The sequence below is a fragment of the Daphnia pulicaria genome, chromosome 1, assembly GCF_021234035.1.
Source record: "Daphnia pulicaria isolate SC F1-1A chromosome 1, SC_F0-13Bv2, whole genome shotgun sequence".
In the NCBI taxonomy this organism is placed as follows: domain Eukaryota; kingdom Metazoa; phylum Arthropoda; class Branchiopoda; order Diplostraca; family Daphniidae; genus Daphnia; species Daphnia pulicaria.
Genome location: NC_060913.1, coordinates 5,115,321 through 5,134,357, shown reverse-complemented (window position 1 = coordinate 5,134,357; position 19,037 = coordinate 5,115,321). Strand labels below are relative to the sequence as shown.

At 36.5% G+C, this 19,037-nt stretch overlaps 1 protein-coding gene and 1 long non-coding RNA gene across 2 annotated transcripts; one reads left to right on the top strand and one right to left on the bottom strand.

Moving 5' to 3' along the window:
• Positions 1 to 9,836: 9,836 nt before the first annotated feature.
• On the bottom strand, positions 9,837 to 10,546 carry LOC124344102. Its single transcript, XR_006919545.1, has 2 exons — positions 10,417 to 10,546; positions 9,837 to 10,349 (listed from the first exon to the last, which is right to left on the bottom strand). It is a non-coding gene; the product is annotated as an uncharacterized LOC124344102 (long non-coding RNA).
• Positions 10,547 to 18,193: 7,647 nt separating this feature from the next.
• Positions 18,194 to 18,598, top strand: LOC124327290 (secreted RxLR effector protein 161-like). Its single transcript, XM_046786321.1, has one exon. It carries the CDS (start codon positions 18,194 to 18,196, stop codon positions 18,596 to 18,598), a length of 405 nt encoding a protein of 134 aa, XP_046642277.1.
• The last annotated feature ends 439 nt before the right edge of the window (positions 18,599 to 19,037 follow it).

The following is a 19,037-nucleotide window of genomic DNA, read 5'->3' as shown; positions in this document are numbered from 1 at the left end:
AGTGGTCCTCCAGTAGTTTCGAGTACTCTGATAGCTTGCATAAAACAATCAATAATGGGTCAGGATACATTTTTTTTTAAATCACCAGTATAAAACGGCTAATAAATGTACGTTGGGGAAGAAAATTTTGAATAGTAAAATAAAAAATTCCTCTGTTATGTATGGAAGAGTGACCTCGGAGGGAGTTTGTTGTGCCCATCCCCTCGTACGACAATTGAATCCGCACCAAGATTTTTGTTTCTTTCTGAAAAAAGGATGTATCTGATATTTAGAACCGTGTTTCGGATAACTGCCAGCAGGAACGCCTTCGTCTTTTTTATAAATAATCAAATCTGCCATTTCAGTGTCACTTAAAACTATTTCAAGCGTTTTAATTAATGGAATATAAAACGATTCTTCATTACGTTCAAAATTTGCCACCATTGGTTCCATTTCTCAACTGATCTTTTTATAGCCTAGAGTTACAGCTTTGCGTTCTACAAATAAGGGGTGGTTATATTAGGAATCGGTTGCCTTATATACATTGTTAACATTTCTTACGGCATTTAACGCACGTTCCACTTCGTCAATCACCAAAACACTATCCTCGTGAGATATATCTATAATATCTACAATTGAAAATATATTGCTAAGGCGAACATTTAGAAAGTCAGCAAAATTTTTCAAAATATCTTCGGTTAAAGGCTATACTAATGTTTCTAATACTTTTTAAAAGCAGAGTTTTAATTTTTTTGCTATATGATTCAAGTTAAACAGGCATAGCTTCCATTTCAACATCAGGATCTATGTAACTGTCGTCAAAATGACCGAGGGGAGAGTTAACTTGGTTTGCGTGCTGGTAGAAATTACCTGTCAATCTAACCTCAATGAGATTTTTCTTTACATGAACAAAAAACGATTCAAGGTCGGCATACCGTCCCGTAAAATTACATTGCAAACATAGTAATACATACTTGAAACGATAACTCGCCTTGACATGTGTCGCGATATGTTTCTTAATCCAGACACAGAAAAGTCCTCAATTTTTTGGCACACTAGAAAGCAAAAAATTTCAACGCAAGCGACGCGAAACTTTTTTTAATATCAATTAAAACACAAATAATTTACACAATATTGTCGTCAGCGGAAAAATGTAAATACAGATTTTAGAGAGAGTTCTGATCACACTTTGTCAAGCGAATGTTCGGTCCAAAAAACAGTCTTGGAAAAGGGTGAGTTTTACCCACAATGGTCTCAAGTCAGGGTTAGGTTTCAAAACTGTAAGGATTATTTCTCCCTTACCTTCCCAACACTCCTTTCTACAGCTAACGGGAAATAAAATGGAAATATTTGTCCACTTTTACGACATTGAACATTGTTCGCCAATATATAAAAGATGACATAAATATATAAAAGATGACATGCATATCCATATTATATATGGAGGACATATATGTCCAGTAATTATGTATAATATGTCCAAAATCCCATTGAACATCAACCTAACATGACTGAACATCATATGTCCTAAAAAACTGGACAGTTTTGGTAGAGAGTGGGGGAGACCGTTCCCACGTATATCGGGGTTGCATTGGACAGCGTATATTTTTTAACATTCGCTTGTAACATTTTAGTTTCTGAATTTCGAACTTCAAATGTCGATCATTATTTCTTCTTCTAAGTTTTCACAAAGAAAGTTCATAAATAAAAAAGGCAAATGTTAGATGTTATTTGCGCTGTCCAATGTTTCCCCTGTGTACAAAGTGGGAACGGTCTCCCCTATCAATGGGCCATTTAGAGGTATCGGAAGCCATGGCCAAAAGGGGGCTTCTATTAACTTTATGATAACTCGGCTAAAGAAATCCGGAACATAAATTCGTTTTGGATTCGGATTCGGTTCTTCTGTTTAAGGTTTCTAAGTATAATGATTCCGAATGGACTTGGTGCAGAAATCTATACAAAATTGCTATTTCCAGCCTTTTCAATGACTTCATTTGGGTTGTCAGGCTTTACTTTAGTTCATGATTTCGCAATAAAACAAAAAATCTCAAATAGCACGAGCCGCTTAAGCACAACTACTTCAACCAATCGCATGAGTTGGAGAACTGATGTCCATTGGCCTGCTGCCTCAAGCTCTCATTATCTAACTCCCATTTATTCGTTCCCTTCAACCTTATATGCAGCAATTTTTTTGGCGCCAAAAAGAACAAGTCTATTTCAATAGAACACTTAACTCTCCATAACGAAGGGTATCACAGTGATTCATCGATGATAACGTTATTCACGTGTTTAACATGGTGTTCCCGGAGGTAGTAATAGATTTTTGCAGTAACGAATACGAAAATGATGATGTATTACCCAGCACTATCACATACGAACAATATTGAAGTGCGAGAAAAATAGATAATCTAGTACTTGGGTAGGTATTTAAAAATAATTTATGTTACTTTAGCTCTAAAACTTTTGTGTAGTACATGGTTTCGAAAGGCATCATTTGCTGTAAAAATACCGATTTTCAATTACCGTATTGTACCATTGCAAACCAGACAGAACTTTTCCCATTTTTCACTGTTTTAATTATGCGATAAGAGCCAATATACTATTTTTCCCCTCTGCTTCGTTCATAACCATGAATCATTATGTATGTAAACAATGATACCCAGTTGTAGCTCCACAGAACTACGCAGTTGACACGGATTACTAGAAAAAGACAAAATTCTTTTTGATATTTCAAACAAAAACACCTTTTTTTGTTTTATTAATTTATTTCAGCGTAGCTCATTACCGTACACGAGAGTAGGCGTGAATGGATGTCAACCAAAAAATTCAATCAAAATACAATGTCAGGAAACTACAGAACATTTTTAAAGTAATTTATTTTTAATCTGGTACTTAAGTAACTTGATTTAAAATTTTAACATTCTTGATTCATGATTTATTAGGTTTACATGTTTTTTTATTGCATTAGACAGTTTTTTAAATTGAAAATAAATGTTTTATCCCTCATCTATAAATACCGGAAATGAAAACAATAGTACATTACATATAAAAAAAAGGAAAAAATGAAACTATTCGATGAACACATGGGCGAATTTTGTACAGAACTCAAAGTTTTGATTGATTACAAAACTCTTGTCAATCATAGAGCAAAAGACCACGCAGGACATTTTGAAGAATCAATCTTGAAGTACTACCACTATGCCGATTTGCTTGGGAACAAAAGATTCTAACTCGCAGTCCAAGAAATCAAACACGACATTGCTTGTCAAGAAACTTATGTCGTTTTTCTTGATAAAACGTTAAACGTTATCAGATGCTGTGTCTTTTATTTTTTAAAAATCTAATCACATTATTAAATATTTCTTAAAAATTAAGGAAAATTGAAAATTTTTGGTTGAAAAGCAAAAAGAATAAGGTACTACATCAAAAAGACTTTCTGATAACGAACCGGATATCGTTATTTGTAAGGTACCAAAGGTGACCAGAGAAAACCAATCTAGAATTTCAATTAGAAATCAACAACAGCAACACGTTGCAGGGCAATCAATTTTTTTCTACAATGGATCAAGCTCTCAAATCAACTCGCATGATACACAATTTCAACCGTCGATAACGTACAAGCTCTAGATCATTACCACCAGAAACTACTAAAATAGAGCAGACGGAAATTATTCTGTGCTCCGAAAATCAGAAGAGGATCAGGAATGCTAACAGAAAATAGACCAAGACGAGAGGCAAAAAAAAAGGATTTATAATAAATGCAGTTAGAACTTAGAAAGGGAGGATTTCTAAATGCGAGTCGCACGAGAACGGGAGATGCCAATTATTTAAAAAAAAGAGGGAAAGTCAAGAAATAAAACCAATTCTCGTGCAAGCCACATGAATTATTTCTTAAGACCAACCGAATCTGCAAGTTTAATCAACGAGAGAAACCAAAAACAAGAGTTTGAATTTGCAAAGAGAAAAAACCGTTTCTCAAACGAATTTTTCATTGGAGAAAACCAGAAATGAAACAAATACTTTCGAGGCTCACCAAAACAAAAAGAATACCCTAACTATTGGGTAGATAAACTTTAAGAAATAAAGATATCATTGCCCTGACCATCCGTAAGCTGTTTACTTAAAGAAAAACTGCCATATAAAATGAGACAAAAAAAAAGATGGGATGGAAAATGCATACTCTTCCTTCCGAATTTTCAATAAAAACTATGTTTGATTACCCATTTTTTGAATTTTAGAACTGGTTTCAACAATATAAAAACGGTCTTTTGGTATTTTCTAAAGTGCATTTTCGTTTGTTTCCTTTCAACGTTCTTTTTTCTTTTCCCTTTTCGAATGTTAGAAAAGTTCTTAACTCTACAACCATATTGTTTTCAAATTCTTGTCCTGTCCAATAATTTCTGAAGTGACTAAAATAAACCTATTCAACAAAGCCATGTTTTTCGTTGTTGTGGGTCTTTTTGTCCACAATTCATTGTCTCTAATTGCCCTTTAATGAAAGCAAACGGGTTCATTCAGTTATTCCACTGTCTATAAGCGAATTCAATGCGGATGCATGTATAATAACTAGAGCAGCAAGGTCAGCTCCATCCATCGTCCCTCTCTCTCCGCCCATGGATTGGGACAACTCTCTTATCTTTTTCAATCCCCCTCCCTCGGATACAATTCCTCTTTCTCCTTCTATACCAATTGCTCGCGTTTTCGTTTTTCTTTAGTTTTGATTTTTTATAAGGACACTTTTCATTTTCAATGGGATGCATCTGCTTGCTGACAGAGAGCTCGTGTGCTCTGAATAACAAGAGTTGGACACAAACAAAATTCTCTGAAATATCTATGGCGATCTATGGCTTCTGAATTTGAATGACCGGTGGTCGAAATAATTTATCTCCTCTAACACACGAAAACTCTTCTTCATCGGCATTACAGGCATCAACCGAGCACACCTGTTCTATAAAACGGGATTTTTTTTAGATTTTCACTTATTCTCACCTCTATGTGTAAATATTATGTTAAACATACGACCTATAGTTGCGTTTCATTTTTTTTTTAAATCAATTTTGACACGAAATACCCATGGTTGAGCATGAAGTGTTTAGTTTTCTAAAAGGATAGGAATTTGGCCAAATTTCATAGCGTCATAATTTTCAATTACGTTTCACTACTACGAATAGAAATGTTTGTGAAACTGTTCAGAATTCGTGGCATGTGCAATTGAGAAAAATCTGAATACCATGTAAACAAAGAACAAGGAAAAAACATATCTTTCATTCGCTTTCATGTTACTGGTCAATTTTCCTATAATAAGACATGCACACTAAAAAAAATTACAAGGGCAGCAGATAGGGCCTGCATACTTGACTAAGAGCCAGACACTATGATGAACTATCTTCTCTCTGGCGACGACGTTAACGTTTTTTATTGGTTTTGTTTGCAAGAGAAACAAAAGGAAACCTTTTTCTACCGGAGGCGAGTTTTTTAAAGCAGTCTAGCTAACACCGCGTTATCACAATTTTGTCATAATTATCTAGACCAAAGGCCGCAATATTTAAATTCTGAACAATGAACATCAACTCTTATCCGGTATATTGTCTCCTTTGCGTTCCATTTTTAGCGACTTCTATACTCCCATAAGTCCGACGTTTTCAAATGGACTGTTTCCCACGACCGTTCAGTTTCCCTTAACACTATAAATAAATTGTTAGTTTGAAAATTATTGCACTACAAAGCTGTTTTGAGAGAAGGATCGAAGAAAAGGTGATCTTTTGTTCATCTTGCTTCCTTCACCCCTCAATCTTTAAATTTGGAGAATGATGTTGGCTACACTTTGTTTGAAGGGCAGCCCTAGACCCTTGACATGTTCCCGAGAATTCAACGAGACAAAAATTACGGAATGAGTTGCGTTATGATAACCACAGAGCATTAGATTCGATTTCTGCACGATGGAAGTAATAATAACATCAATTTACTAGCGGGTTTGCTCAACTGTGATATCAAGTTAACTTGAACTATTTACTAAAGCGATGAATTCGTAGTTCACGAGATTCACATACTCTTTACTTTTCTGAGGAGACTAGAAAAATTTGGGTTTGATTTTAGTTCTTGTAATAATACGATGCTGTCAGGTTAGGTTTTCTAATGAAACTTTGCCTTGACGCTAGCAGGAGTTCCTTCTGAATTCTGATTAGCGCACTGCCGGCAGTTCAAATGTTCCATAATCCATAACCCATATAGCTAGTCGACTAGTACGAACCGTGGAGGGGGATAGCCGAAACATGCTGAAAAAACATGAGGAAAGACTGGGCACTGTTCATGGACGGAGGGAGTTTGGAACACCTGGGTGTTTTCGTTCAAATGGGAAAATTGAGGAGGCTGATGAACTGGTCCGGGGGTGGTGGTGGTGAGAGCAAAAGCGATGGGCTCTTGGTCTTCTGATGAATGAAATGGAAAAACTTTTAGAATAACCGTTAGTCGTTACGTAATCGTCGCTCAGCAACCTCGTCTGCATTGAAGCTTGAAAATCTTTCAAATCAAACAGCTATTCAATATTCATATTTCTAATATTGATCATACTGTCTAGGAAAGGTGAAATCTTTCTTTGTTTCCCATTTGGGAACGGCATCGTATGGCGAATCTATGAGTGGTAAAGGAGGACAGTGTTGTGGGGACGAAAGTCCCAGCACAACTAGTGAAGATACACTGAATGAAGAACGGCCTAGTCTATCAGGTGATACATCATGAATTGTGGGTTATAAGCATGTGTTAGCTTTGTTGTTGTTGTTGTAAGGTTGGTCAAAAAGCTTCATCCAATCAGTGGAGCTTGGACATTCACAGATCGATGAAGGTAAGTTTGTAGAGTAAAAGAACCTTCATTTGGCTTCAATAGCTGATAAAGATTACAAAGCTGCTTTGGATTTCCTGACAGATATGATATACATGCTATGTCTATGCTATGTCCCCACTCTACGTAAAAATAACCAATCGCTCCTCAAATTTCACCATTTCCACATGCATGTTTCATTGACTGCGATTGTGCACTTACCCTCAATCCAGACTCTGGTTTGACCTACAATATAGAGGATGGGCGCAAAGGTAATAAATTTAAAAACAATCTATTTGACTAAAGTAAGCAATACATAATACATTATTCATGCAGAGTTTCTGGTCATCTGGAGCAGGCAGTTCAAGACTTACGTCTAGCATGCCAACTACATTATGACACGCAAGCTGACGAATGGTTACGAGAAGTAAAAAAAGGTATACAATAAGGTTCCTAAGTCTAATGGAGCAGTTACACGTCCTGCGTTAACAGGTCTGGAAATCTCATTTGTGTCCAAAATGGCCAATCATCGTACAGTATTTTAAAGAGACTGTACACTGATTGGCCAATTAGGACACAAATGAGATTTTCAGACCTGTTAACGCAAGATGTGTAACTGATGCTCCATTAACATTTTAATGAGTATTAAAAATAATGCAAATCCTGGAACCCAATCCCTCAAAAAGGATGAGACTGGTTCCAACTTCAGAACTGTTTGAAGGGCTGGAAAAATTAGAAGAAATTCTCAATTATGAGTTCCGCTACAAGAATTTGCTACTGGAAGCGCTAACATACTCACGGAAGATAGCAGTATTTCGCCCTTGTTACGAGCGCTTCGAACACCTTGGGGACGCTTTCCTCGGTATTCCCTTTAAATTAATTTTAAGAACTGCGTTTAATTTGATGAATTAACTACAACTTACTCATTTTTGAACAAATCGTAGGAGGCTTGACGGCTGAGATGTGCTTTGACGCTTCACCGTTCTATCCTCCAAGTGTCTTGTCTGTACTGAAAAGCGTCTTGGTCTGCAACAACTCCTTAGGCGTTCTGGCGGTGAAATTCAAGTTTCACAAATTCCTGAAACGTTTGCCAAGAAAAATGCAGACCTTAATCGACACGTTCGCCAAGAAACAAAAGGCAAATGGACATAAATTTCCTTCAGCAGTAAGTTACTTTTACTTTTTTCATAAATATAACTTACATTAGAATAACAGAATTTAATTGAATAATTTTTCTTTACTTAGTATTACGAGATTGTGAAATTGGGTAACCCCCCTGAAGACTATGCTGCGACTAATGTTCCTCCCGATGTCCTAGGAGACATTTTCAAGTCGATCGCGGGAGCAGTTTATAAAGATTCAAACTATTCGATGAAAACTTTCAGAACTGTTATGACCCCGTTCCTCAACCACACTTTTGGTAAGAATAACTCTTTTGAAAATTTACAAGTAAACTTGCTAACTTTTCTTACAATTAGTCAACGCAAAGTCTGGATCTTCTGAAGTCATAAAGAGAATCAAAAAAGGTGTTAAAATCGAAGAACCAAAACCGTCAATTTGGGATTTCGGTCAAATTTTGGTTTTCCTGAAATCACATGAAAATTACCGCAAATTTCAGGGGGATCACGAATATCTGATTTGATTTAAATACAGCTTAACAGTTGGGCTATCTCTTACTTCCGGCCCACTTCCGTAAAATTTCCAAAAGGCTTTTCTCGGCATTCAATTTAAAATAATTGGAAACACTACGTAGTAATAATGTGTCCCTTTTAGGAGATTAGAAAATCGGTCAAAAACTAGAGGGGTTACACTAGTCCATTCTGAGAAGGCTTGCTTCAACCGTCAAACTGTAAGTCTCGAATTTATTTTATCCAAATAAATTTTACATATAATTTTACATTTTAATTTGTTTCACATTTACAGAGATAGACGTTGCAAGTATTTATGAAGAATTCACTATAATGGTAGAAACAAGGAATGATTTGACACACATGATCAAATTTATGGACTTTGTAAACAAATGCATCAAAAAAATTCAATTATGACTGAAGATGACGACGGAGTAAGCGATTGTGACGCTTATTACATTACGGCGTGCTGCACCATGGACTACTCTAATTAAGGACGGCAATCTTCGGCATTTCCTATGTCGGCCATGTAAATTTTTCCCCGGAGAATTGGAATCAGAATAAAAAAATAAGTATTTAATTACCTAATGTTCTTATACCTAAAATTTATCTTCATGGAGAAATTTCAATATTTTATTCTGAAAATTTTAAATAGTAAAAAACACCGGTGCCATCTAGGAACCAAACCTCATAAGCTCTTGTAATTTTACAAGCAGATACCCATTGCGTGCAAGAGACACCACTCTCTTATCTCTATTCCTCTGACATAGCTGCCTAACTCTACTTTACCTTGTAGGTTATATTGGCAAGAGCTTAGGGTGCTTTGTTGCTAGAGGGCACCGGTGTTTTCCACTTTTACCCTTACTGCTGAAAGTAAAATGACAATATCTTATTGATTAGTAAATTTTACTTAGATTTATCTACATAGTTAGAATCAACGAAAAAAACTGAATATTTTTGATATTTTTTATTAATTTTTTCATGAAAATAGCCCACCCGACTAGCTTTTACACGGCGAGATAGGCTAAGAGTCCCGTCCTTTATTAGAGTAGTCCATGGCTGCACAGAAAACTTACTACCCTAATCGATTGATAGAATATCGATCAACATCTCGATCGATTATTAAAAGAACAGCTAAAACTGACTCAACAGCTGTTCGTCTGCATGGTTTGGTGCCTTAATTAGGCTCCTCCTACTAAAGATGGCTGAACAGTTTAAGAAGTTTGAGAAGGAGACTAATACAACTTTAAACTTAAATATCTCGCGAAATAAATTTTTTCGAGGTAATAACCCTCTCGAAAAAATGATCCCCGTAAAAAATTACCCTAGACTAAATAAAAAAAATTATTCTACGTGCGTGTACCCTATTGTCGAATACAAAAGAGGAGAAGATATGAATCCTGAATATTCTACTGATGTTTGGTTTGTTGAAGTTTATGACTTGACTAAATGTCTTGCACCACTATTTGGTACAGGAACTATGGATGTGATTTAAAATTAAAAACCATTTGGATCGTACCTAGGTAGTGTTGATTCTACAAAACATTTTACGCTAGAAAAAAAATGTCACGGAGAACTTGTTATCCCATCAATGGGTCGTCATATCCATGTATCTAATAATGTACCTCCTGTATCTGGAGAATCTTTTGTACAAGAAGGAGATGAGTATTGGTGCCGACGTTGTAACACACAAAGTGATTTTTCTTGGTTTGAGGCATCAAGGGTTAAAATTGATGGAGGTGTCATTACAGTTACAATTGCTAGAAAAAGTAGAGATTCTACTCCAAATGATGTTAGTTCAACTAAAAGATGGACCCAATGGAAAAAACTTGAATTGCGTAGTGGCGGTACTGTTGCATCTATGATGGCGTCAATGCAGGTAGACGGTGGATTTGAACTTGTAGTAGCTGACGAAAAAGATCCATCTGTAGAAAGAGTAAAACAATTAATCCAACGTATCTATATCGATAAAGAATAATTTGTAGTATTCACCTTAATGCAAGTCGATAGTTTCAAGCAGTTGTATAGCTTTCAAGCTGATTATTTAAGATTTATCACATATTTCCATAGATGCATTTTTTCTGACTACACAATCAACGATACTGCAAGGGAAATATACATACAGCCAGTTTGTATATGTGTCGTAACAAAGACAAAACCTATCGCAAACAGATTGGTCATTTAATGACACGTATTCTTTTGTTCTAATGAACATCGTATACATATTTTTAGACTATTTATTTTGAGAAATTTGATTAACAATTTTGCAATTCAAATTATTAATCATTTTTATTACGAAAACATGAGCAGAATTATTTCTGGACGTTTGATCTTTAACGTCATTTCAACTAATTTAAAAGTTGTAAAACAATTTAGAATGTGAATAAGAATAAATACTTAAAGTTTCAAAAGCAGAGTGATCAGAAAAAGGTACAGACATTCTACAAAACATTTGAAGGAAGAAGAAAGAATAATTTTTTCAACATTATCCGTTGTATTTATCCATGAGGAATTTAGTTTACTAAATTACCGAAGGTTTAGGGACTCTTAAAGCAGCACAAGTTACAGTAGTCTGCTGAGAGAGGCACCCCGAAAGTCTTTATTGGGAATTTTTTTCGACCAATCAGAATCAAGGATATCCGAAAAACACGATTTAGGGTATTTTTAGGGTAAAGTTTTTAATTATAACCCATGACAAAGTTAGGTATAGAGCTTATTAGACACTGCATAGCCTTAAACATGAAACTATCTAACTCTTTCAACCTTTTAAATGTATTTAAAAAGTGAGTAGCGGCCATTTAGTTTTTGACGGCTGTGATTAGAATCCATTTCCCCCTCACAGTAAAAGAAGATTTGAACGCTGAAATAGTGGCATTTTCATTCGATTCGGCGACTTCAGATGCCTTAATAAATGCCTCGGCGTCGTTTTCATTCACGGTAGCTTCACACTGTGTCTTCTTCTCGTTTTTCCTTTTGACACCCGGCTTCCTTCTGGAGTCACCTGTATACTTCCAGAGTCTTCCACGTCCAGTAGACACATTACACCAGGCTTCCTGTCAAGAATAAACAGCGGCTGATTCAAAATATTTACTCTAAAAAATTGAAGTTGTAATCTTATCCATAAAAACTGTTGCTGCCTTTCGTTACGGGGAAGTAAGCCATAACCGATTGTGTCAATTCTTCGAACACTTTGGGTTCCGGATTTTTGTACCTGTTGAATAAAATGAAATCACTATTCATGCACCTAACCGCCAAATACATTCAAAATTTTTTTATCTAAATAAGTCCCTAAGATTTTAGTGATTAGTCTTTGGTCCGTTTCAGGGAAAAGTGTCGTCGTCGTTGCAGCTTTGAACCCTCGGCAGTAATATCTCAACAATCCACTCTCTATGGTTTTAAAGACGACCGCGAGGAAATTGAGGCTGCACTCAGGAGGGAAAAAATTGTAGTAACAAACAATTTGTGGGTAGTTACGCAAAAGTTTCGTATTCTACTCCGTTGTATTGTGTGCGAAAAGGTAGTAAACTGGTTACGGAAAGTCAAGTTTTTGGAATGTTTTTAAAATTGCATACTATATGGGCCAGTCTTTTGAAATAGCAGTTACGCTGCTTGTATTTGAAACAAGAGCTGTAAGTAGGGAGTCCATTCATCAACACCATACTGTTGAAATGTACTTAATAATGTTATTTAGGCTTGATTTTCAAAGTATGTGGAACAGTTGTTGGAACAACAATAAATTCTCTTCGTAAACCTCAGCAAAGAAATCCAGCATTCTATTGTTCAGGGTGGGAGAAAATACAATATCCGTAAGTGTTTGAAGTTGCAGCAATAGCTCCCAATGATCATTTTTCTCATTTTCATCAATAAACTCTGGCAAAATTATGCAAACAAGACGTGAGAGGACTCTTATTTTGTTTTCAGTTAGTTTTGGAGATAGACCTTTGTCCAGCTCCTTGATAGCATAAAGTTCTGCGGGTGCGTTACCTTTATCAACCTCCACTGTACTAAAACTCCAAGGGACCTATCATTAAACTGTTCCATCTTAAACAACTTGCTAATGTTGGCATAAAAGTGAACACCGCTCCTAACACATATGGAATAGTCCCTTCTGGAAATATATGCAAAAAGTCAACCATCATATTTTCTGCAGTATAAAAGAAAATATAATGTAGAAATGTTCAGTGTACTTTCATTTTTTACACCTTGTGTGTGAGCATTTCCACTTGGAAATACGGCTAATAAATTTACGTTGGGAAAGCAAGAATTAAAGTAAATGGGCAAATTTTGAATAGCAAAATAACAAATTCCTACGTTATCTATGGAAGAATGACTTCAGAGGGCGTTTGTTGTTCTAATCCCGTCGTACGACAATTGAATCCGCCCAAGATTTTCATTTTGTCTGAAAAAATAGGATGGGTACGATATTTAGATCCGTGTTTCGGATTACTGAAAGTGCCAGCAGAAACACCCTCGTCCTTTTTATAAATAATCAAATCTGCCATTTCAGGGTCACTTAAAACTATTTCAAGCGTTTTAATTAATGAAATATAAAACGATTCTTCTTTTCCGTTCAAAATTTGCTACATTGGTTCTATTTCTCAACTGAGCTTCGTTTCTATAGCCTAAAGTTATAGCTTTTGGTTCTACAAACAAGGATTTTTACATAAGGAATATCGGTTGCCTTATATACATTGTCAAAATTTCTTATAGCATTCAACGCACGGCCCACTTCGTCAATCACCAAAACACTATCTTCGTGAGATATTTCTATAATTCCCAAAATTTAAAATCTATTGATATGGAGAACATTTAGAAAGTCAGAAATGTTTTTCAAAATATCTTCGAAGTCATGGGTAAACTACTGTTACTAAACAATTTTAAAAGCAGCGACTGAATTTTTTGACTGATGATTCAAATTCAACAGGTCTAGCTTCCGTTTCAATACCAGGATCTATATAACTGTCGTCAAAATGACCGAGGGGAGAGTTTACTTGGTTTGCGTGCTGGTCGAAATTATCTGTCAATCTAGCCTCAATTTGATTTTTCTTGACATGAACAATAAACGATTTAAGGTCGGCATACCACCCCGTACAGTTACATTGCAAACATAGTAATGGATACTTGAAACGATAACTCGCCTTGATATGTGCCACAATATGTTTTCTCAATCCAGACACAAAAAAGTCCTCAATTTTTTTGGCACACTCGACAGCAAAAAATTTCAACGCAAGCGATGCGAATCTTTCTAATATAAATTAAAACATGTGCATTTTTACACAATGTTGTCGTCAGGGGAAAACTATAAATAAAGATTTTAGGGGAAGTTCTGATCACACTTTGTCAAGCGAATGTAGGGTTGGAAAAACAGTTTTAAAAAAGGGCAAGTTATACCCACATTGGTCTCTAGTCAGGGTTTGGTTATAATATCACCAGGATTATTTCTCCTTTACTTTCCCAACACTTCTTTCTACAACTGGCGAGAAATAAAATGGAAATATGTGTCATTTTTTACGACATTGAACATTGTTGGCCAATATATATAAAAAAAGGGACATATATATCCAGTAATTATGGAAAAAAGGTCCAAAAACCAATTGAACATATATGTCCTAAAAAACTGGAAATTTTTGGTAGAGAGAAGGTGAGACCGTTCCCACGTATACCGGGGTCACATTAGACGGCGTAAATTTTGTAACATTAGCTTGTAACATTTCAGTTTCTGAATAAAGAACATAGGTCGATCATTATTTTATCTCACAAATATCAATTAATCATCTTATAATACAAAGAAAGTTCAGAAATAAAAAAAGGCAAATGTTGTATGATATATGTGCTGTCCAATGTGTCCCCTGTGTACAAAGTGGAAACGGTGTCCCCTATCCATGTGCCATCTATAGGTATCGAAAGAATCAACCAAGTATTGACTGGCCTAATGGGGCTTCTATTAACTTTATGATAACTCGGATAAAGAAATCCGGAACATATATTCGTATTGGATTTGAATAGAAGGATGGCCAATACAAGTTTTATGGAAATAGATTTTTTAAATGCCCTACTTTTTCCAAAAAGCTAAACCAAAGACAAAAGAAATGGGAAAATTTATAAAAAACGATATCGCAGTCTATACGACGCGAAAAGTTCGAGAGGCTGAGCAGGTTTGGAGGTAATGTTTTTGACATATGACAGACACCGACCAGTTATTTCATTTTAAATATTTTATCTTGGGAAAGGAGTGTCTGCCGCGGTGGAATGGGTTCCCCTGGATGGAACCGGTTCAAGAAATCAACGGGAATTTCCCAAAAGGGTAAATTTTTAACAGGGATAAGCTTCACGCAGAAAAGCATGAAAATTTGTTCTGAAGCCACCCAGACAAGACGAAAAAATCGGATTCTTAATACCGACCAGACGTAGGTTTATAACGGTTTTCAACCCGTTAAAAGAATTTATCAACAATGGCAACGTCGCTTAAAATCCGGGATTTTAAAATTCTTAACGTTTTTTTGTAGGAATATCTATTAATGAAATAACAGAATTACAGATAAATTTGTTCATTGAATTGCCATTGGATATCATATTTAGTATTCCGCTCAAGTCAGCTGTTGTGCAACATCATCAGTTAGGAAAACGCACAGAAATATTTGTTAAATTTTCAATTTTTTTATCATATTTTTTCGTCCTTTAGGAGTTAAACCAACAAGAGCGAATGCAATAAAGGTGCCGAAATAAAGAATTTCTTGTTTATTGCAATCTGGACAAGAATTCATGTCTTGATTACTGTCTCTGCGCAGAATAAAAACTTTCTAACTCTAATTGTAGACGGTTTTTGGTTTTGAAATCCACAAGATAGACTTATAAAAAATAATCAGGTGTAGACATTTGTATTCGCAATCGTTGAGTGAAACTTTGATCACCGTAGTTCACTAGTTCAGAAACGAAAAAGATATATTCCATAAGACAGTGCGATAACTGCTCGGTGTATTCAACTTTCTTCACGAAGTCCCAGAAAAAGTTCTGCAAGCAAAAATTTTTACTCAGATGTCCCCAAACGAGGAGTGTCAGCATAGTTTTTAAACGGATAGATACGAGTCTAGGATACTCCCGGGAGAGAAGGAACGAAGAGATTGTTACGCAATTTCCATCAACAGAACCTCTTCGAACTGCCGATATTTTTTCTAATTAAATTGGCACATCACATTAAGTCAACCTCAGTTGCCCAACCGGAGCGACGTGTTAAATGTCACGAAGGGAAGACGGGCTAGGAGATCTGAGAGCACTAAATTTAGAGGGAGGATTGTGCTGACGGGGCATTTTCAATATCTCAACAAATCAACAGGACTTACCAGAGGCCAATCAATCCAGGTCGCGGGAAATTCGAAATTGATCGGTATGCCCTTTGATACCCACATTGTGTTACGCGAAAACTTTCCCGTGCAACAGTAATACACCACTGTTCAAAAACTAAAAAAAACTAGCTGCAAACGTTTTCGAGCTGCATTTGTAAACTTATAGCCACAGAAAACACAACTGCTACACACCTCTTACAAGTGACAACTGACTGTAATGCGTCATTTCTGGTGGATTTGATACAATTTTGTGGCAATAAAAAGAGAAAGAGTAAGGAAAAATCGAGAAAAAGAAAAATTGGATTGGGGGAGGGGGTATCAGAAAAGAAGAATAGAACCATCCCTTTTGGCAGAAAACAAACTCTCATTGTTCATTAAAGGTTAAACCAATATTCCTTTTTTTTATTTTAAAGATTTTCACACGTGTCATAGTCACGGCATTTTCAGTAACACCTCCCCTCAATCAAAGCAATTGACGTATAAAACAGCAGCAGCAATCTGAAAAGTCATGTATTATGTTTTGAATGTGTAACTCATCTGGGTTTAATTTTTAGATTTCAAAAACCCGGTTCACGATTTGGAAATGAGTTTTACTTACTCATAAGCTCATTCCTAACCAGTGGGAGCAAGGTCTGTCTGGTGATTAAATTAAAGACGTTTTCACTTGAATGAATGGGAGGGTGGTGGATGCTAACAGAAATAATCATTGTCAAAAGCTAAACAAATGACGACAAACTAACCGACTCTAGCATATCCTCGCGAAATCCGAACCTGATTTTCACACCGTTTCGAAATTGTGCACATTTTCACATGCATTCTCCATCCCACCAAAGTCGAGCACAAGTGTAAAGATTCAATCAATTGTTTCAGTTCATCTGTTTGTCAAGCAGTACTGCTTAACAAACCATACTTCGAAGCATGGTTTTCTCATCATCGCAAACCTGATGTCTCTAATTTTATGTATTTGGCATTTCTGCGTATATTCATATCCCAAAAAGTCTCCGGGGTAAACTCGCTACAAAGAATAAACTACTTCTTTTTGTTGGCTATTTTCTGGCTATATTGGCTATATTCTACCATTCTGGCTATATTCTGAGACCCAAATGTCTCGGCGCTTTTTTATCGTGCTACTCATCGAATCATCATTAGTCGTGACGCTATTTTTTGTGAACGTTTTCGTACTATTAGTGTTTCTCAATTGCCTTTATCGGTTGATCCTGTTTCTACTCCCGCAATTTCCTCTCAGTGTCCGATTGCATCAGAAGTCACTGCTCGTTCATCGTTCTCGTCTCGTCCGTCTTTTCCGTGCTCCAAAATTTTGCCGCGACCGTCTCATACTACAGCAGTTTTGGATACCCTGTCCACTTTATCTGATGCACCTTTATCTTTTGTCGATGCTGTCGATCCTGAAAAAAGATTCGCCTCATACTACTGCAATTTCGGATACCCCGTCTTTTTCGTCTGGTACACCTTTACCCTTGGTCGATGCTATCGATTCGGAAGAAGACTTCTATGGTTTTGAATGACTCGCTCGTCGATCAAATCGCCTTAGGACTCCAAAAACCTTTGTTTCTCTTCTTGCCATTCCATTGATTTCTCATGAAAACGTCGTCTCTGATTGCCCCTGATGTAATTGACCCTGGCAACTCTTTTTCCTATGACGATGCCATTTCAGGGAGCGATTCTAATCTTTGGTTTGTTGCTATGCAAACTGAGATTTCTTGTTTAGAATCCAATCACACTTGGACGCTAACTTCTTTACTTTCTACCCAAGTGGCCATCAAAGTTCGGTGGGTGTATAAAGTGAAACGCAATATTAAAGGGTCTTTTGAGCGTCGTCGGGCTCGCCTTGGATTTACTCAAAGTCCAGGTATAGATTTTACTGAAACCTACGCGCCTGTCCTGAAGTACGACTCTCTTCCAGCTATCCTTGCTATTTTTGCCGTCGACAATCTTTATTTGTTTTAATTTGATGTTGCCTCCGCCTATATCCAAAGCCCTCTTATTGAGGAACCCTACTTGGAACAGCCTGCTGGTTTTTGTGTCGTTGGTAGGGAGCGGGATGTATAACGTCTCCACAAATGTCTCTATGCTTTACGACAGGCCAGCAGTGCGTGGAACGACACCTATAATACTTTTTTTTTGCTTTTGGTCTTATTGCAAGTCAAGCTGACCCGTGTGTTAATCTCTAACAAAGTGGAAATGATTTTTTAATTGTTGCTCTTTGGGTCGATGACGGCCTTCTAATTTGCAATAACTCAGCTCTTTTGGCCAAGATTCTGTCTGACTTGAAAACTACTTTTTCCATCACACCAAAGGAAGCCGATCAATTTGTGGGTTTTCATATCACACGAGAACGCGTCAATCAAAAATTTTACTTTTCATAACCTAGTTACATCACGAGTGTTCTTTCTACTTTCGGAATAATGGATTGCAATCCAGTCACAACCCCTGCAGATTCAAACAGTTGTCTTGTTGCATCCTTATCTCCATCTTATGAAGTTTTCCTCTTTTCCGAAGCGGTTGGCAGTCTACTATATCCAATGCTGTCCGAACGTTCCGATATTAATTTTGCGATTATTAAAGTCGCTCAATTCGTCAGTCAACCAGATCGTTCTCACTGGACTACTGTGAAAAGAATTGTTTCCTATCTAAAAGGCACGACAACTTTCGGAATTCGTTTCGGAGATACCAATGACGTTCTACTCAAAGCCTTTTCTTATGCTGATTACGCCGGGGATTTGGACACGCGTCGGTCAATAACAGGATACATCCTATTGCTCAATGGTGGCCCAGTTGCCTGGGGTAGTGCAGTCAAAAATGCGTTTTAGTGTCTACAACTGAGTCCGAGTATGTTGCAATGTGTGCAACAGCCAAAGAAATAGTTTGGATGCGTCATGTGTTACAGCATATCAATTTACCACAATTGGCTCCTACCCCGATGTTTTGTGACAACAAAAGCGCTATTCAACTTGCCAAAAACCCAGAGTTTCATAAAAGGACCAAGCATATAAGTGTGAAATACCACTATGTTCGTTCCATCCAGAAAGATGCCGTTATTTCCATTTTTCAATACATTCCTACTAAGGAACAGTTGGCTGATTTGTTTACATAGCCTTTAAATCGACTCTGTTTGAAAAACTTCGTAATGCAATTTCTGTTTATCCTACGCCAGGTTAAGTAGCTGAATAATTTTCATTCGGAGTGATTTTTTGGCTGACTAAATATTCCTGGAATAAAATTGTTTTTCGTCATCACTCAAGATGAAGA

What these genes read in the sequence shown, in the direction of transcription:
- LOC124327290 (XM_046786321.1), top strand. Translation starts at nt 18,194, where the DNA reads ATGGATTGCAATCCAGTCACAACCCCTGCAGATTCAAACAGTTGTCTT.